Source organism: Cladophialophora bantiana (genome assembly GCF_000835475.1).
Source record: "Cladophialophora bantiana CBS 173.52 unplaced genomic scaffold supercont1.5, whole genome shotgun sequence".
Taxonomy (NCBI): Eukaryota; Fungi; Ascomycota; class Eurotiomycetes; order Chaetothyriales; family Herpotrichiellaceae; genus Cladophialophora; species Cladophialophora bantiana.
The window spans coordinates 1,607,252-1,625,897 of NW_015971579.1; the positions used below are offsets into that span (position 1 = coordinate 1,607,252).

The window sequence follows — 18,646 nt, forward strand, 5'->3', positions numbered from 1 at the left end:
AATGCCGAACCTAGTCAGCTTCGAAACAGAAAGAGAAAAAAAGGGCGCGAGAATAAGGGCTTGCCTTGCTTGGTCCGGCTGTACGCGGTTCCAAGGGCAAAAAGGAAAGGAAAAAAAGGGCAATGTTTGCCTTGCGAGAGCGGCCTGTCACAAAGGAAGTCGATGAGGAGGGGTAATTTTGGTGGCCCGTGGGCACAGTGGCTCGTCTTCAAGTGTCGTGGCCCTTGATGAGACATGCATCTCAACGCTACAGGCCCAGTTCTAAGGGCCCGTTGCATATGCAAAGTCCCTTCTGTAGCCCAATCAGCGCCCCTCTGGTGACAGCGGCGTGCTTTTAGCTTGACACGTAGCCGACAGAGTAAGATTGCGGCCAAAACAAAGGCTGAAACCCTTGCCCCTCAACGGCGGTGGCTCCCTCCAGCCTCGAGGTAGTGGGTAGGATCATCGTAAGGGAGGACATGGCAAAGGGACAAGACTTTTCTGTGGCACTTGAAAGGGGGATCATCTGAAGGTTTAAATACTCCCTGTGCGTCACTGTCGTCGGGCACTCCCCCTAAAGAGACCAAGTCAAAGGCATCCCGAATGTCGGTCCTTTGCCTGCTGCCTCTGGACTGGCTCGCCTCCCCTGGCTTGTTGACCGGCAGTCTGTGCGCGGACCGCACGCCAATAAGCCGATTGATCTCCCAAATTGATATCGAAGGGGCTTTGTTTGCCCTCCCTTCTCCGGTCACCGGGCTGTGGCCCAATTTTTGGTCGGGCTGGCAAGAGGAGCATTTGCAATGACGCTCGTCGGACTTTGAATTCCAGGCTTGGGCCTTCAGCGTGTCGCCAGCCACAATCAGCCTAACTCCGGATGGGAGACTAATGGGGTACGTATATACAATAGATATGCAAAAGAAGAGAAGATCGCAATTGCGACTGATACCACACACAGCCGTAGCACGGATGGCTTTCGAAGGCTTGGTTTCCAACTTAGCAGCATCGTCCATAAGCGGAAGTATCTGGGGCCCGCTTTCCTTCCTTTCCCCGTTATCACCCGCTGACCATAGCCCATTGACTGTCCACTGTTGGCACCTTGTCCAACCGCCTTGGTCGATTCGAGCATTTCACCAACAGATACTTGGGGCATGTGATGCCATCTGAATGGTACCCAGCGTCATCAAACATTCGAAAGATTTGTGTTAATTCGTGGTGGGTAACGCTCGGTCCAAAATCTAACGAGCGCCATTTGAGAACCCTCCTCTGTTGGTTGCTCAAGCCATAGAGCCCGGGTTTAACTTCCAAAGCATACCTGTCGTGGCATTATATTCGATTCAGCTTGTCAGACCAGGAGATAACAGATGAGGGTACCCAGCCTTGAGTGACTGCCGACAAGACATGGCCCACGGTACCAAAGGGAGTCCATCACTAGGACTGGGCTAGGAACAAAAAACAAAACACAGCAGTTGATCCAGGTTGGTCAACAGGAACATAGCAATAAGGGGCAGGGCTTCTCCTTAAAGGGCTGTCAAGCATGGTAAGATCATGAACCACCGGGTTCCTGGCGATGTCTTTAGCCGCTGAGTGACTGAAGCCTTTCTGGCGCCTTCTTTGGGTCGAGACAACGGGCGGACCCGTTTCGGGTCCTTCTTGTCCTTGGTCTCTAACACCAACGATTCTATGGGATAAGCAGATCGCCTCCAGTGCTATTATCAGAGCTAACGAGCAGATCTTCGCGCCTGGTCGACCGCTGAAGGTCGACGATCTTGGGCACTATGCGATCGAGGAAAGTCCTCTTTGGAGTCTGCCGAGCCTTGTCGCGTCGCTTGCGCAGAGAAATGTCGACTTGTCACTGCCTTCTCCCCGTCGAATGTATCGGGGCCAGGCTGTGATGGTGGTTGGGGGCCCGATGGGCCACGACTTATCATGGCTTGCTGATAAGCTGGTGGAGGATCAGCTTCCGCGTGTGCAATTTGTGCATACCCCGCTGTTTGATACGCACCCGGCATATATTGACCAGGTTGACCGGGTCGAGGCGCAAAAGTTGCAGTGTTCACTGTGATGTTGAAACTGGGCGAAGGTTGGTCTGACCTCGACTGCCCTTGATAATACGGACTCGGGCTCTGTTGGATACCTTGCGGCTGAGAATGGGCAGGGTATTGACTGAACTGAGGCTGAGGGTGATGGTATGCAGATTGCGGAGGGCTGGCAGGAGTGTTGGATGTCATTGCAGCTCTCTCTTGCCGCCCACTGTCGGCGGGCTCGTTCGTTCCTTCTCGCTTGACTCGGGGTTGCTGCGGTCGATTTGTACCGCCTTCTGAGGGACCCTTTTTCGCTCGACGTCTGGCAGTGTCTGATTCTCTATAGTCATACGGCTCTTTTCTATATTCTCCTGCGACACACCATTACGGTCAACATTTGTCGTAATTTTTCACGCCAAGGGAGAATGGGCCGTACTGCTTTGTGTTTCCAAGTCCCAGTCTCTAGAGTCATTGATGATATCGCGAATGCTAACCTAAACGCAAGGAAGCCGCTCAGTATGAGGGGTGGCGGGGGGACGGCACTGGACAATGGAGGGGGGGCTCTTACGGCATTGAGCGCTCTTCTCGCCAGGACGCTGAAACCGACTCGCGCTTTATCCTAGCCATAGTCAGTGGGATACCAACCAAGAATTGACGAGAGAGGTCTCACCGTGGGATGTTGAGACGATGTTATCTTTGCGGTACGATCAACCCATCGAGTGATATAATCGACCAGGACTGCGGCGTTGATGTTTTCGCCGGGGACGAAAAAGTGGATGGGCTGGAGGTCGTCATCGCTGTCGTCGGAGTCATTATCGTCGTCTCGCTTCAGCCTCTTGCCGGCCTTGGAGGGCTGCTTAGGCATGACGGGTGGTAGGTTCGAGGATCGCAGGAGCGCAGGCTAGATGCTGTGTGATCACGGGAGAGGCTGTTAGCAGCAGCGGTCCGGCTCGTGATGAACCTCGGTCGCAACGCAGGCAACGCAGGCTAGCGGAATCAGGGAGAGGGCGAGAAGGGCAGTGGGAAACCGAATGAGCATGCTTGAAGAGATGAGGCGGATCCAGACTCGATGAACCCAGAGGGAGGTTAACCTGGAAGACTTGTGAAGTGACAAGATGGGTTCGTGGGTTGGTTTGGCCTGGTTTGGGCGGCAATTCAGAAGTGCAGCCGCAGCCGACACATTGTTGGCAGGTTGTCAGTTGTCAGTAGTCGGTTGCATGTGCAGTGGGAATGGATGAGTTGTCAGTTCCAGGAATAATGGGTCAGGTAAGAGCCAGCGATTTCCAGTCTGGCATTAGTGAGAGTAGAGTGAGAGAAGCCCAGCAAGAGCAAATGAAAAGGCGAGTCCAAGGGCTGCGACCGTGAGAACACATGATGTCTGCCGCCCACCGACACACTTACCCCGCTGCCGTGCATCATCCCTCATCCGTCATCCATCATCGTCTTGTCTCCCTCGTTGTTGCAACTTCCGGGTAGCCACAGCCTTTGGAGACAAGGCCGCTCTTCGGAGCGAGGTCCTCCGTGGACTACCGCCGCCTCTGGTCAATTCTCATGGTAGAAGGGCAAAACGAGGTGGAAACCCAAAAACCCTTTGGCGTGGTGTTTTCTTTTTAGCGATATCTCAGGAACCAATGTGGCGGCTGGCTGTTGGATGATGGAATTATGAGCGACCAACCGTGAGGGGCAGCAAAGCCCCATTTCAGCAGCGCAGCAACGAGCAATCGGCCGATGGGCTGCCAGGAGGAAGAACCCGGCCGCAATGGGAGGGGAGATGCAACCCGAGAAACTCGTGACAAGGTCGATTTCAAGTCAGCCAATTCCACGAGTGGGAAGCCGAGTCCTCGTCAGTACATAGATGGCGAGGGAGATGTTTGTAGGACCGAACAAAGGCGTGATGGCTCAGGTTGTGTTTGGGGAGCTGAAGCTGCCTTCAAACGGGGGCCTCATTCTTCTGTGACGAATACGACTCGGGCTGTGGGAGAATGTCGCTCTCTCGCCCTGCCCAATGTGGGGCACGATAAACGGCCGGCCAAGTGGAGGAGGACAGGCGAGGACGATGCACCAGAGGGGGACCTGGTGACGGGCGGGAAGTTCATAGATATATCACCATATCACCAAATAATACACACCCAGTGCAGACGTCGAAACCGTGGTCGAAACAAGGTTGTTCACCATGTCAACGGGCCGACAGGCACTACCATGGTCGATCGACTTCTGGCTGGCACTCTGCAGCCAGCACAAAACGACAAAGCCTCCGACGTCAATGCTGCCTCACCGCTTCTTCTCGGCCACAGCCCCTGTTCCGAGATTCGAGATTCGAGACTACTCGGCTAGTGTGTGACTGACACGGCCTTGAGATAGCACCATCGGACCACTTGATACACACGAAAACAGGGGAAAATCACATGTACAAATAAAAGCAGCACGGCTTGACGAGTAGTGGGACGTGGTCTCTGCTAAAGGGAGCACTCGGGGAGTAGGGGGAGCCAGCCTTGTGCGCAACTGGTGCACTTGGTCTCTACCCCAATCCTCCGTACTTCGGCTGCTGGTCCTATGAATCCTCGCTTCATCTCATGCCTCACATCTCAAGACTAGTGACTAACTCTGGGATGCCGGCAACTGGAAGCTAGCATCCTGCGTCAATGGGATGCTGGTGTGGATTGTGACCGCCATAGTTGCATTGTCATACGAAAAGGTCGTGTTGGGTGCACCAGGTATGTTGACGGTTTGGGGCGCCGATCCGACATTGCAAACCGTGATCCTTTCGACGCTGACGTTGGCTGGATAACTGTAGTCGCCCGACATCGAGAAAGCTCCATTGGTGTACGTAAAGTTGATAAATGACGTGCTGGGCTGCTCAATCATCAGCCCGTCGTCCAGGTAGAGCGATCCGGTTGCCGTGCCATCCATGCCAGGCGCAACCAAGAGATGGAATCCTTTCGTACGCAGCTCGGCTGTAGTGTTGGCGCTCTCAACTCGAAGAGGGAGAATTGCACCGCCCCGGACATGGAGTGGGATGGTGGTGAAGTTGACGTCGGTCAAGGTCGTCATCGACCCATTTCCTTGCACCGGGCTAAATCCGTCGTTCCAGTCGTAGAATATGTCGTCAGGCAGATACATACGCACTGTCGTTTTGTTCGCACCTGTAACGGGAGACACCAGCATCGAATCGCCAAAGAAGAACTGAGCGTCGATGCCAAATGTCTTTGTGTCTTCGGGGTAAAGATAGAACAGAGGGTTCAAAACCGGCTTGCCATTTTGCGTCTGTGTCCAAAAGGCGGTATAGAGATAATCAAGAGCACGGTAGCGGATGTCAATCGCGTTCCGGGACGCCTGAGCAGTAATTGGCCAGCGGTAGGCTTCCTGAGGTCGGGCTCCGAGCTCATTGTGGTTGCGAAAAAATGTTTGGAAAGCCCCCAGCATCATCCAGCGCGCACAAAGTCTTTCGCTAGAGTTGGAAGAATATCCACAAACATCAGAACCGACCATGGGCAATTGGAAAATGGATGCAAAGTTCAACATGTCTGAGATACTGATTTCGTATTGATCCCAGTTGGCAACGTTGTCCCCAGTCCAATGGCCGACATGGGCACCGGCTCCAAGGAAGGTGCTGCGTGTGATAACCAGTGGTCGCTCGCCGGGACGCCGATTGAGAAGAGCGCCACGTGAAGTCGACGACATCATGGTGCCGTACAGGTTGTGGGTGTCGTATTCAACAAGGCCGTTGTAATGAACGAGGTCGGTGTTCAATGTCTTGTTGGACAAGCTACCCGCAGCATTCTGGATCATGTAAGGAGGGTTGATCAGCTTCCGTCCTGGGAGACCGAGCATGTTGCCTGTATTTGGTGCTTGTCGTTTAGTATTCGACGGTGGTTGGAAGTCTGGCGGAAAGCCGGGGAGGGCAATAGCAGGGCCATTGCGCAGTGCCGCCGGCTTGGGGGGAAATCCGTTCGCTTCAGCAAATGCGCTCGGGTTGGAGCATGGATAGTTGCAGAAGCTGGGTAACAGTCAGCAATCTGCTGCAAAACGACGGCGCCGGAATCGCTCATACTTCGAGGCTTCGTTCATGTCAATCCAAAGTCCTGAGATATCCACCCCGGTCTCGGGACTGAAGAAGGACGTAAATTCGCTATTCCAATAGTCTTGGGTGTCTGGATGGAACCAATCTGGGAACACAGTTGGGCCGGGCCAGACGACGCCCTCGAAGACTGACCCGTCAGCCCTCTTCATGAAGACACCCGAGTTGTTGCCGTTGTTGAATGCCGAATAGTTCTGATACGCGACTGCTGGATCAACCATCATAATATAATGCTGCTGATGTGCGTGGAGATAAGTTACCAACTCGCGCATCTTGTGCAGAGGGAAGCGTTGTGGATCCAAAGTGAAGACCTTTCGGGCATCCTATCCCTGTGTCAGTGGCTCCTCAGCACGATTTTGATGGTATTACCATATAATCAATGTCCGTCCACATGGTCTAAAGGTGTTAGCCTGAATCGTCACCAGAGGGTGGTTGCCTACCTCTAACGGTATGTTGGCTGCGCTATAGTTGTGCACGACTTCGGCGACTTCGTAAACATCCTTGTAGCCATATCTGCATTGATGGAATCCAAAGGTCCAATACGCCATCATCGCAGGTTTTCCGACGACCTCGGAGATTTGCTGGGAGACTTCAATGGGAGAAGGTCCGGCCAGAAAGTAGAAGTCCAAGACGCCCCCGAGGGTGTTGTACTCGAGGTATTGACCAGCAGTGTCGTTGATCTTGATGTCCATGCCATTGGAGTTCAAGAACAGCACTCCATGCGTGCCATTCGACCCTCGGTGATCCATGTATACTGGATGATTCCCATACAAATTGGTGCCCTGGGGGATGCCATAAGCATCGCGGGACCACAACGTCCTGGTGTAATTGGAGATGTTCAATCTGAAGTGATCCGAGTGTTCACCAAGGCCGTACAAATTTGGATGGCTGGGCAACGACGTCCGGAGCCTGAGATATTGAGACTCAAAGATGATGGGAGACCCGGACGTGTTGAACAGGACCTCTCCGGAGGAGCGAGAGACAGAGAAGCTGAAAGGGTTCTCTATGTAGTCAAACACAAGCTGAGAATTAGAGGCCGTAGTTCCTGCTGTGGCATTAGGACGAGGAAGAACCGACTCAGGAACCTGATAGACGGTCTGGTTCTGGTCTTCGATGATTACATGGAGCCTCGAAGCTTCACGGTGGGTTAATAGCCGAACATGGATGGTTTGCAGGCAACAAGCGTACCAGACTGATACTCAACAGTGAGGGTGAGATTCTGCAAGTCAGCGCCGTAGACGTTACAAGCTGGGCCTGCGAGATTGAGATCAGCGGTCAAGCCATTCGCATTCTGCTGGACGTTGGTAGCACGGTAGCCTGGGCAGGCCTTTTGAGCAGCAGTAACCCCAAAGGTCAGAAGGGCAAACAGAACAGAAGTCAACTTCATCTTGTCCACGGCGGTATTCTAGACAATAGGTAGATAGATGAAGTCCTCTACACAACTGAGGTTGGGCGACGGCCCTGCTTATGAACCATAGAAAATTCCGCTCGACCACCTGCCGTCATGCGTCTCAGACGGATGCAATGCTGGCCAAAGAGTCATGATTCCTTGTTGGAGCTGCATGAGCTGATCGACAAGTTGCCGCCCACAACGTCAGAGCTCGAGTCAAAGCCGTGGAGACAGGTAGCTCAGAGGCAAAAGCTCCCCAGTCAAGCTCCAGCTCACCCCACAGAGTCGTATTTCGATCAGCCTGGCGCGGAGTCACGGATTGGAAAAGGCGTTCTGTAGAAAAAGGTCATTCCAGAGGAAGAGCAGGTAAGAGTCCAATGGAAAGGCCAAGGTGCCTGACTAAAAGATCCCGTGCCGTCGTCGGAGATTCGAAAGTGGTTAAAAGTGCGGAGGAAGAAGGACACAGTAACATTGGGAATCTGGAGAGCTGCCACTGCCAAGCGGTGACATTGGACCATTTCACCGAGTATTTTAACCAGGCGAGTGGCAGGATAGAAGACGGAGGATGGAGGGAAAAAGGATGTGATTGAGGTCGGTGTAATACATAAGCACCAAGACCAGGGCCCGATCTGTCTTCGTATTCGTGTTGCTCTCCCGAGTCCCGCACCTCCAAACAGGCTTGTTCTGACATTCTCCCTTGACACAGCCTTATCACGCTCTAGCAAGGCTGACGACCTATCTTCTGTACCAGCAAAGGAGATGTCCTCCCATGAACAATGTCCTCTGTAACTAGATTTGGAAGGTCAGGATCATCTCTTAGCGATAAGGTGGGCATCTCCTCCGTGTTAGAGCCGCCGGCAGTTGGCCGGAGACCTTGACCGATGGTATAGACACCATGCATGGATACAGACACATACATATATATACCTCCAGCAGCCATAAGCCCAGCCGAGAAACATGCTACGTCCAAGATCCAAGGAGACGAGGCGTTGATCAACCCAAACAGGACAAAGATGGTGTATGTCCTCAGCCTCCTCGCACTCTCCCTCTTGCTTCCCACTTCCTCGTTCACCCAGACAACGCCAATCGATGTCCGCGAAGCCACCATCTCCAGCATCCACAGCTCTCTATTCTCGGGCCTCACTACTTGCCGGGGTATTGTAAGCGCCTTCATCGCCCGGATCGAACGCTTCAACCCGGACATCAACGCCATCATCACTCTGAACCCAGATGCCCTCTCAATAGCCGACTCGCTAGACGAGTCTCTTTCGCGAGGCAATGCCACGGGGCCCCTCTTCTGCATCCCCATCTTGCTCAAGGACAACTATGACGCCCTCCCCATGCCCTCGACGGGCGGCTGTCTGGCCCTGAACGCTTCAAAGCCTGCTCAAGACGGCCCTGCAGTGCGCGCCTTCCGCGACGCTGGCGCCGTCATCTTGGGCAAGTCGAATCTGCACGAGCTCGCGCTCGAGGGTCTCTCGGTATCCAGCCTTGGCGGCCAAACCATCAATCCGTATGACTTCACCCGCACGCCTGGAGGGAGTTCAGGCGGCACAGGCGCAGCAGTTGCTGCCTCGTTCGCCGTGTTTGGCACGGGGACTGACACGGTGAACTCCCTACGAAGCCCAGCGAGCGCCAACAGCCTGTTCAGCTTCCGGCCGACACGGGGCCTGATTTCTCGCGCTGGCGTCATCCCGATCTCATACACCCAAGACACCATCGGCGCGATAGGACGATGCCCCTTGGACATAGCGACGGCCCTGACGGTCATGGCCTCCGTTGGCTATGACCCAGCAGACAATGTGACCTCCGCAATCCCGCCCTCAGTACTGGGCACCGACTACACCTCCTTCATATCACAGGGTGTCCGCGCAAACCTGACGGGGATCCGCGTAGGGGTGCTCGAAGGGTTCTTCAACCGGATGGCGAGTAACGAAACCACGCCGGTCAACAACGCAATGGACAACGTGATCTCCATGCTGCAGTCTCACGGCGCCAGCGTGATCTACATCAACGATACGACAACCTACAACGCGACCTCGATCTCGGCACAGATGGACGTCCAGACGTCCGAGTACCGCGAAATGCTCAACCACTATCTCTCGACCGACAATCTGACGGGGCCACACCCTCGAACGATGCCGCAACTCTACACGCGCAACCAGAGCACTCCAGAATTCCTCGTGATCCCGTCTCAGTACTCGTATGTGGAGACGGCGCTGGTCTCGTCGACGTCCAACGCCTCGTACTACCTCAAACAGTCGCTGATCGCCAACCTCACGCGGTCCTTGCACGCTACCATCCTCACCAACAAACTCAGCTGCGTCATCTACCCAGAACAAAAAAACCTGGTCGTCCCAATCGGCTCGCCGAGCCAGTCAGGCCGCAACGGCATCCTGGCCGCCTTGACAGGCTCCCCCGTCATCACCATGCCCATCGGCTTCTCGCCGCCCTCGACGACCGCCCCAATCGGCATCCCCGTTGGCATGGAGATCCTGGGCCTGCCCTGGAGCGAGGGCACGTTGTTGCAGGTCGCCAAGGCCATCGACGATGTGCTGCATGCTAGGCGAATGCCCGTGACGGCCGGTTTGAACGAGACCGTCGAGGTCACCAAAGCCTACACTCAAGTCCCGCGCGTCCTGCCGCTGGGGGCGAAGAATGTAGACAAGGCTGCGTACCCTCTAGGCGTGTATTGATACCGATTCTGACATGGATATCGATATACGGACTGAAATGAAAACAAAAGGTTCTCAAATGGTGAAAGACAGCCCATCCCGTCCATCGCACATAATATCTTGTACAACGACTAATTGAACTCGTGGTACCCCTATGACTTTCAGACTTATCCTGCAGGCCTGAACCACCTGGTACTTAAGAGGCTAGAGCGAACAAGACTGTACAGGCACTTTGTTGGGAGTAGTTCATCGTGTATTAACTCTCGTCAATGCCATGTAGTAGTATGTTTCTTTGGTATCTCAGAAGGCCATCAATCGTGATTCATGCAATAATTCCCCCGCTCAGTCCATGTTCGTTAAAGTCCAGAACACATAACAGATAAGCAGCAGTCCATTCCACGCGTCGAGTTTCATCAAATGTAAAGTTTGCCGTCGTACCCGAATTCTAGCTCTGAACAAGGAATGTCGTGTCTTGTTTCGTCAAGATGAAGCCTCCGAGCCCGCTATCAGCTTCTCCTCTTCCGTAACGATCGCGGCACCGCCTTTCTCTTGCCCATGCTTCAGTTCCTCCTCAATCAGGCTTTGCTTCTTCACGTACTCCAGCACAATCTCTTCCTCTGTTCTTTCCCTCTCGAGTTGTTCCTGGCGCCTCTTCTCGTCCTCCTCCGATGCCGTTATTGCCCGTTGTAACTCATCATTTTCATTTTCATCGGCTGTTACTTCCTTTGTGTCCGTGATTGGTCCGTCCTGTTCATTCGTGGCCGGAAGCGAGGCCTCGTGTGCTGTAAGTTCTCTCTTCTTCCGTTCATTCTCAGTGTGTAGTTTTTTAGTCTCCTCAACCTTGCGCATGAAACTTTCATCGTAGTCCGTGTCAATTCCAGAGTCACTATCATCCAGATGATGATGATCTTCATGCCCTAGCTCTAGATTCTGTTCTCTCGCAGCCTGAGATTGCCTGTGCTCTTCCAGGCTCTGTGCCAGAGCGTTTTCGAGTTCGAGGTCATGCTTTTCCAACGGCTTCTCTGTGGCTGTGGGCAAGGCACCGCTCCGCCGGGCATGCTCTTCTTGAGCCCTCTTGAATTCTCGGATACTCGCTTGGATAGCTTGTTGATATGCAGCATCAGAATACTTGTTTGGATCGTGACCTGAACTGTGCAATTCGAGGAGACTCGCTCGTAGTGCCCTTTCAATGACGGCATCCTCCAAGGGGTTGCCTGTGCTAGTCGAACTCACGGAGTGCTTGATTGCATGCTCATAGTCAGCTAGAACGTTGTCTTCTCGCGACTGCGACGGCGTCTGGCCAAGGCTGAGGGAAGACTCCAAACTTGAGAGAGAATGGCTGTGCTTGAGATGGTGGCTGGTGTTGTGGTCAAAAGGACAGAATTTGCATCGGCTCTTGATTTTGCCGCCAGCTTTGCTTTTTCTTCTCTCCTCCTTCCTGATCTCTTTCTCGCGGCGTTGTAGTTCTTTTTCTTCCTTTTTCAGCTGATCCCTTCGCTCAGCAAGAGCCTTTCTTTCGTCCCAGCTAAGGTGCCTGGTATTTCTGAATCCGTGAACCAGTTCAACCGAGTCGGTGTTGGTCCTCGTGATGATGTGGCTCTCAATTGCGACCTTGCGGTCGTTTCCGTAGAGTTGTCCATGCTTTCGAGTTTCCAGCCTGCCATCTTTCCAGGCGGTGACAATCCGTTGCCTCTCTTCTGGTGTACTGCTCTTCCAATCCTCAAAACCTTGGGCTGTCCGAGCCGCAATGATGTAATTCTGCACGGAACTCCCAAAATGTTTGGAAATTTCGCTGTAGATGCCTTTTGCAGTGTATCCTGGGAGTCCCCAAATGCCCGCGGCTGGCTTGAGGACCAAACCGCCGAGACCCTTGGCTGCCCCCTTGAAGAAACCAGCCGCACCCTCTTTCTTCGCCCCTGCCAAAGGCTGGGTGACGAGGCCAGTTATACCGTCGTAGAAGCCATACCCGAACTCTTTGCCTGCCACTCGCAAGCCAGAATGAAGGCCCACGATCTTTTCGTTCTGTCGTACAGTGTCATCTCCATATAACTTAGGTGCATTGTGGAATCCCTTTGCTAGAGATAGTGTGAAATCCATAGGGGACTTGACGCCGGCGGAAATGATTTTACCAGCGGCTTTAGCACCGGATATTGCAGTTTCCAGAGACACTTGGCCGACTTCTTCACCGACGCAGGGGTCATGATTCCCATTTGGTGACGGCGAACCGGAGCGAGATCGAGATCGGTGGTGAGACCAGCTACCGTGCCGGTGATGGCGGGAAACTTTGGACGATCCGTCAGCCGTCAAGACTGTGGACATGGATGAAGGTGCTGGCGCGGCGGTTGTTCCCGAGGAAATCGATTGCTGAGACTGGACAGGTGTGATAGCTCCCGCTGTGGCATTTGCAGCTTCAGAAGAGAGTCGTTCCGAAGATACGGTGGGTGTGGAAGTACCACTGCTTGAGTGTCTCTCGTGGATTTCTTTCAGTTCTCCTGAAGCTGTCTTCAAAGACTTTAGGATTTCAACAGGGAAATCTGCGATACCCATGGAGAGATTTCCGAGTGTTCCAATCAAGGCGGCTGCGCCACCAGATATTGGCTCCCAAGGGCCGTCCTCTGTCTCATACTCTCGGGGTCGGTAGAGTTTCAGGTCAGAGAAATCTAGGAGACCTTCAGTCCCGAGGACCGTGGCTGCAAGCGGCGACAGACGAATATCTGTTCGTTTTACGCGCCACACAGCAATACGTGACGGATCCAAGGAGCATCTGAGGTTCGACATGTGCAATTGCTTGTGGAAAGACTGCGCACCAGCATCACAACCATCCTCCGCTTTGATCTTCATGCTCAATTCCTTCGCGCGCTCGAGTGACTCCGGCTTTAACGCTTCCAAAATCGAGTGCGCGAGTTTATCAGCATTCAAGTTCTTGTAGGCAATAGGCACAGGACCTGCCCCGGCTCTGGCAGTCATCGAACCCCAGAACGGTTGATCGCCAAAAAATGGGACTACCACCGTTGGTCGACCGGCTAATATACCGGCAGCGGTTGTACCGGCGCCGCCGTGATGCACGACACAAGAAACATGCCGGAACAGCCAGTCGTGGGGGCAGTTGCCGATCATGAAGACACCTTCCGGTATTCCTAACTCGCTGGCACCGAGCCCACCCCAGCCCTTGGAGACTATCGCTCGTTGGCCAGTCTTTTTGATGGCGTCAAATATCATCCTGGTCATGGCATTTGGATCATCGACCACGATTGAGCCAAATCCAATGTACACAGGAGGCGGCCCGGCAGCCAAAAAATCCGCCAGGTCCTGCGGTGGTGAATAATTCGTGGATAGGTTGAGGAAGAAGAAGCCCGAGATGTCGATATAGTTGCCCCAGTCTGGTGGTTTCGGGATCAAAGCAGGCGACCAACAGTAAGTCCACGGGATGCGCAATCGACTAACCATCCCAGGAGCCCACATGATACTCACGGGATCCAGGCCCAGGCTTCTTTCTCGAAATCTGTTGATAACATCTCCTAAGCCCTGCCAGGTCAACATGTCCACCAAAGCATAGGTGACAAAGTTCGTAATGCTGGAGTCCGTATTGGAGGAGATGATGTTGGCGAGAGGATGTGGGAAAGATTGCGTCGGTGACCAGGGCATGGTGAACATCAGGTGGAGAGGAATGCCTAACTTCTCTGCAATATGCACATGGGCGAAACTGGGCGGATTGGCGATGATTGCATCCGCAACAAAGGGCTTCAAGGTCGGATCCATGCCGAAGGACATGGCACTGTCGAAGCTGCGCGTATCCATATTGTCATCGTTAACTGGCGTGCCCATGCCATTTCCAGCCTCAATGCAAGATCTCCAACAGCCTGTAACGATTTCGTAGATGCCCTTTCTTCGTTTGCCCACGTCTCCATTTTTGAGAGAGTCCATACCCGGCATAAGGCCCGGATTCTTGACCATGAACGCCATGAGTTCGGCAGGATCCCCTCCTATGCTGAAGAATTCCAGACCATTCTCGGTGACGAACTGTTTGAATGTGGGATGGGTTGCGATTCTGACACGGTGCTTGTACTTGTTCTTCAGCACTTGACCTAGGGCAACAAACGGTTGCACATCTCCTCTGCTGCCCACTATCTGAATCACAATGTTCATCGGCGGTGGGGGCAGGCCGTCTACTTCTCCCAGACCCTCGGGAATCGGAGGTTCTGCAGGAGGTTTCTGTCGTGACAACTCCAATTGGCGGCGCAGAGCAGGTAAGAGAAGGCTCGTGAGTTTGCCCTTGTGTTGGTTGATATTGATATTAACTCGGCCATCACTGGCTATCCGTGCACCTGTATCAAGGCCATTCTGACTTATGTCTAGCTGCCCGTACTCCGCGCCATTGTAGGCCGGTGGAGGAACTTCCTCCAGATGTGGAGAGACGCCGCCATGATGCCGTATGTGGCCTTCCGGAGAAGAATTGGAGACTGTAGGCTCTTTTGGTCCGCCACAGGCCTCCTCTTGGGCAGCAGCAGCAGCAGCTTGTGCTTCCTCTAGGATGATGGGAGGGACGGGTTCGCCTTGTTTCGGCGGCGTGGCGAGGGGATCTGAGTGGGACATTATTGCACCTAACAAGACATTAAGGATGTGGTCAGGACGATTTGAGGGGAGAAGGACCGCCTTGAAGAGGCGGGAGACGGTAGGAAAGGAGCAACTAGAGAGCGCAAGAGAGAGGGGAGAGGGTGCAGTTGAGCAGCTGACGGGGATAGAGGATGGTGAGTGTCGCGACAGTTGGGCCACTCGAAGTCAGGTGGGCATGAGCGGTAACGAGCAAGTAATCACTGCTATGGATGGAAACAACAGGAAGGGAAGATCTCGAAGCTTGCCGGTAAAGGGTATATCATCCTTTTTTCTTGTGTCAGTCCGACAGCAGACATGATTGTCAGGGCTCTGCAACATTGAAGCACGAACCAGGAAGGGGATATTGAACTAGTAGGTGATGCCGCTCTGGCTGGTTTCGAGCTGGATCTCGAGACCGGGCGACGCTTAACCGGAGCCACCACACCCACTCCAATGCAGGCGGCTGCTGGGCGGCATGTGCGCCTAGCCATGCTCAAGGGGTTTTAGTTTAGGTGGGCAAGCCCAGTGCGCCCCTAGCCTTTTGTTCGTAGAGCCTGCGGACCATCTACAGGCAGCCCCTTCCAGGACAGGCTATAGGGTTCTACCCGAGCGCCCCTCCTTCCACCCACGAGGGCTGAATCAGCAAATGCTGGAGTCAGCACCGGCCCCCTGATCTTTATACCTTTTGAGCAACTAGTAAGGCAAGTTTCTCCTTTGCCACCGTTTCTGGCCAGATCTATTCACAGCGTCCCGAGTAGCTATGCAAGTAACTCACATAAGGCTGAAGGAGCTACTGGACGCCACCGCCTAGCCACTTCATCACGTCCACGGCTGAGGTAATCCTAGGTAATCGTAACCTATACATTCCAGGTTCTCTCCCAATATCCTGTCTGGGTTCTCTACGCGCGTTGTTGTTTCCAGCTTTGTGCGACATCTTCCATCGTCTCGAATGTGATTTCGCCGCCCCCTGCTGCGTGTTGCCGCAGCACTAGCCTCCCGATGAATCGATCAATCATGCCCACAATATGTGCTCGACCAGCACTTTCGGGGTGCCAGATCATCCTACAAAAGGCCATTTCCTTGATTAGCAAATTGCCTCAAACGGATGAATGGCTTATGGCAGCAGCATTAGTGTGACTCACGGATATACGGAGCCATAACCTTTCCCAGGCCCTTCATCCAACCAGCTTTCATTTTCCCATAGCCACTCGAACCTATCCCACCACATCTTTTCCACAAGATCTACACCAACGTAGCCTTGCGTGTTGGCCGAGTAGGGATAAAAGCCGAGCTGATAGAGTCAGCAGTGAGGTCATTTCTGCAGAACCCAGGCAACTCACAGGTGTCATGTCCTCTGTATACCAGCTTCCGGGTATCTCCACCAGAGCCTTGTCGGCTTCGGCGGTTCCTGGCTGCGGCTGTTCGGGTACAGGGGTGGGGACCATCCAGCTCCTGGCCTCCTTTTTGTAATCCGGGACATGGGGTGGCTCTTGTGGAAAGGGGTTCACTAGGTAGTAAGGTAAAGAATCGTGTGCGTTCATGCTGCTGTCATAGAGGAAGTCGTGGTCCTGGAGAAGCTGGACGGTTGTCTCTCGGATTTGGTAGAGAGGTGCTCGATAGCCGACTGGCTTCTTACCTTGTCGGAGCACTGTTATCAAGTCAATGCATTTCTGCAAAACGTCTTTCTCCTGTTGAACGGTCATCGCATATGCTCCCTCGTGGCTATACCCATGGAGTCCAATCTCCGCTCCACTTTCAGCGATCTCCCGCGCTTGCGATGGGAATGTTTCAAGACTGTGGCCGGGGACGAACCAAGTGAGTTTGTCGGAAATACCGTGCTTTTTGAAAAGGCGCAGTAGCCTACCGACCCCGACATTGGCGCTGAAAATGCCCGCTGAGTAGTCGGAGAGTGTGTTCTGGGGATCATGACCAGTCCCCAGATACCCTGATATGGCGTCGAAGTCAACAGAGAGACAAATTCGCATCCGCCGCTTCCTCTTAGCCGGAGTTAATGAGGCAGGAATAGTCACCGTTTGCACCTTAGTCTCCTTTCCACTGTTCCCGAGGACGTGCTCCTCTCGCCAAATAACCCGGCCTTCCATCCCACCATCGACAGAAATGCATTCCCCAGAGATATGGCCAGCAGCACGATGGCTAGCCAGGAACGCCATAGCTCGCGCTACGTCTTCAGGTTGTGCAATCTTCTTCAACGCAACGGTGGCCTGGCATTCTGCCCACATCTCCCTCGGATCGTCTAAGCGGTCACCGATGAGAGGGGTGTTTACCCATCCGGGGGCCACTGCATTAATCCGGGCTTTCGAATTCAGTCGGACAATTTCATTCTTCACTGTGCGAACGAGGCCATACTGCAAGCCTGCCTTGCCAGAAGCATATCTACCCATTCGTTTCAGTATCTCCTTTGGCAATTTCCTGGGGTTCCTGAGTAATACTGACTCTGCGTGCCCTTCTTGGCCGAACTTTCCAGTTTCCGAACCTGTGATGACAATAGACACGTTGTCAAGTTCCGTTCCTTTGGCTTCTTGTGCCTTCTTCACTGAGAGCAAGAACTGCTTGACCGTTAAGAACGTGCCCTTGATGTTGTTGGTGTTGACCTTCGTTATATAAGTAAAAATGCACAGTTGAAGGCTCTTTGGAATATATCCAACCTTGTCCCATAGACTCTCCTCGATCTCCCATATTGGCGGATGAGAGCTTTCATCAGTAATTCCTGCATTGGCTATTAAGATGTTCAAGGGGCCGAAGTGGTCTGTTGCGGCTTGGAAAGCTTCAGAGACAGATTTTTCAGACGTCAGGTCGCCCTGAGTCGTGAAAAGCCTCGACGACTGCTCTGGAGTTGAACATAGCTTTGAGACATCAATGGATCTCCGGTCAAATGCCGTGACGCGACACCCAAGAGCTGAGGATGACAGTCAATTCTTGCTCTCGAGTGCATATATATATGAGGTACTATGTGGGATGAACGCATACCGAGAAATTCCTTTACTGCAGCACCTCCAATCCCCCCTGCGGACCCTGTGATGAAGACATGAAGACCCTCGAGTCCTAAGAACGTGACCGAGCTTCCAGCCATGATGGACATAAAGACAGTCGACCTGGATGATATTCGCACTCTCCTACAAAGGCAGCGGTTTGATGTCTACACCATCAACCTCCCTCAACGGACATGTCCGTGTAGCAGCTCAAGGCTGAGAATGTGGAGGGGACTTGAGGGGACGAAGCTGCCCGTCAAGCTGTATGGAATTGGACGCGGCCCCCCTGTAATCACCTAAGATACCGCTGGAGTCGTTGATTCGATTCTCAGAACACCTCGAGCCAAGATCGTACGGCTTCTCATCCATGCTCTCTCGTCGTCTCCGAGTCTCTGGAAAAGTTTTCTTTTTAGGTCAACGCCAAAGGTGGAGAACTGCACTGGCCTCGTGGGTGCCGGGGGGATGGTTCGCTCCTGCCTGATTAAATTTAGCCTCCAGTCCAAACCAGGCTTCGAGACTTTGGCTATGGAGTGCCTGAAGCTCGATTTCTTACTTGACATTTGGTGTCAGCTATCTCCCTCCGCTCGCTCCCCTATCTGAAACTTGGACTGGATTTATCGCTTGTCTCCAAGTTTGCCAATTGGATCCTAAGCGACGTCGTCTTCGTGGCTCGGCTGGTCTCAAGAAAGCACTGGGTCAGCGACTGATTGAATCAACCAAGAATCCCGGATCCTGCGCTGATTAGTGGATGCCCTCCGATATCAATACCGAGCGCAGATCCGAGTGTCCTGCCCGTCGAACGTGGTCTATGCTCTGGGCGAGACGCCCCTATCTGACTCTTTCCCAGAGATGCTGATAGTGAAGATGAGTATATAGCAGCGTCGGGTTTCCTTTCTTCTTTTCCCTTCCCCGTTAGTTTT

At 53.4% G+C, this 18,646-nt stretch overlaps 5 protein-coding genes across 5 annotated transcripts; 1 reads left to right on the forward strand and 4 right to left on the reverse strand.

The window, feature by feature from the left end:
- Window positions 1–1,697: 1,697 nt before the first annotated feature.
- Z519_04187 (uncharacterized protein) lies at window positions 1,698–2,865 on the reverse strand (the record flags this gene model as incomplete). Its single annotated transcript, XM_016761933.1, has 4 exons — window positions 1,698–2,371; window positions 2,437–2,494; window positions 2,569–2,619; window positions 2,671–2,865. 4 exons carry the CDS (start codon window positions 2,863–2,865, stop codon window positions 1,698–1,700), a joined length of 978 nt encoding a protein of 325 aa, XP_016622271.1.
- A 1,733-nt stretch (window positions 2,866–4,598) lies between these two features.
- Window positions 4,599–7,465, reverse strand: Z519_04188 (uncharacterized protein; the record flags this gene model as incomplete). The annotated part of the gene is made up of 5 exons (XM_016761934.1): window positions 4,599–5,997; window positions 6,052–6,401; window positions 6,448–6,474; window positions 6,519–7,213; window positions 7,267–7,465. The coding sequence occupies 5 exons, from the start codon at window positions 7,463–7,465 to the stop codon at window positions 4,599–4,601; spliced, it is 2,670 nt and encodes an 889-aa protein (XP_016622272.1).
- A 1,016-nt stretch (window positions 7,466–8,481) lies between these two features.
- Window positions 8,482–10,164, forward strand: Z519_04189 (uncharacterized protein; the record flags this gene model as incomplete). The annotated part of the gene is made up of 1 exon (XM_016761935.1): window positions 8,482–10,164. The coding sequence occupies one exon, from the start codon at window positions 8,482–8,484 to the stop codon at window positions 10,162–10,164; it is 1,683 nt and encodes a 560-aa protein (XP_016622273.1).
- A 459-nt stretch (window positions 10,165–10,623) lies between these two features.
- On the reverse strand, window positions 10,624–14,736 carry Z519_04190 (uncharacterized protein; the record flags this gene model as incomplete). The annotated part of the gene is made up of 1 exon (XM_016761936.1): window positions 10,624–14,736. One exon carries the CDS (start codon window positions 14,734–14,736, stop codon window positions 10,624–10,626), a length of 4,113 nt encoding a protein of 1,370 aa, XP_016622274.1.
- An 899-nt stretch (window positions 14,737–15,635) lies between these two features.
- Z519_04191 (uncharacterized protein) lies at window positions 15,636–17,827 on the reverse strand (the record flags this gene model as incomplete). Its single annotated transcript, XM_016761937.1, has 6 exons — window positions 15,636–15,798; window positions 15,879–16,027; window positions 16,077–17,130; window positions 17,191–17,348; window positions 17,403–17,653; window positions 17,725–17,827. 6 exons carry the CDS (start codon window positions 17,825–17,827, stop codon window positions 15,636–15,638), a joined length of 1,878 nt encoding a protein of 625 aa, XP_016622275.1.
- Window positions 17,828–18,646: the final 819 nt, after the last annotated feature.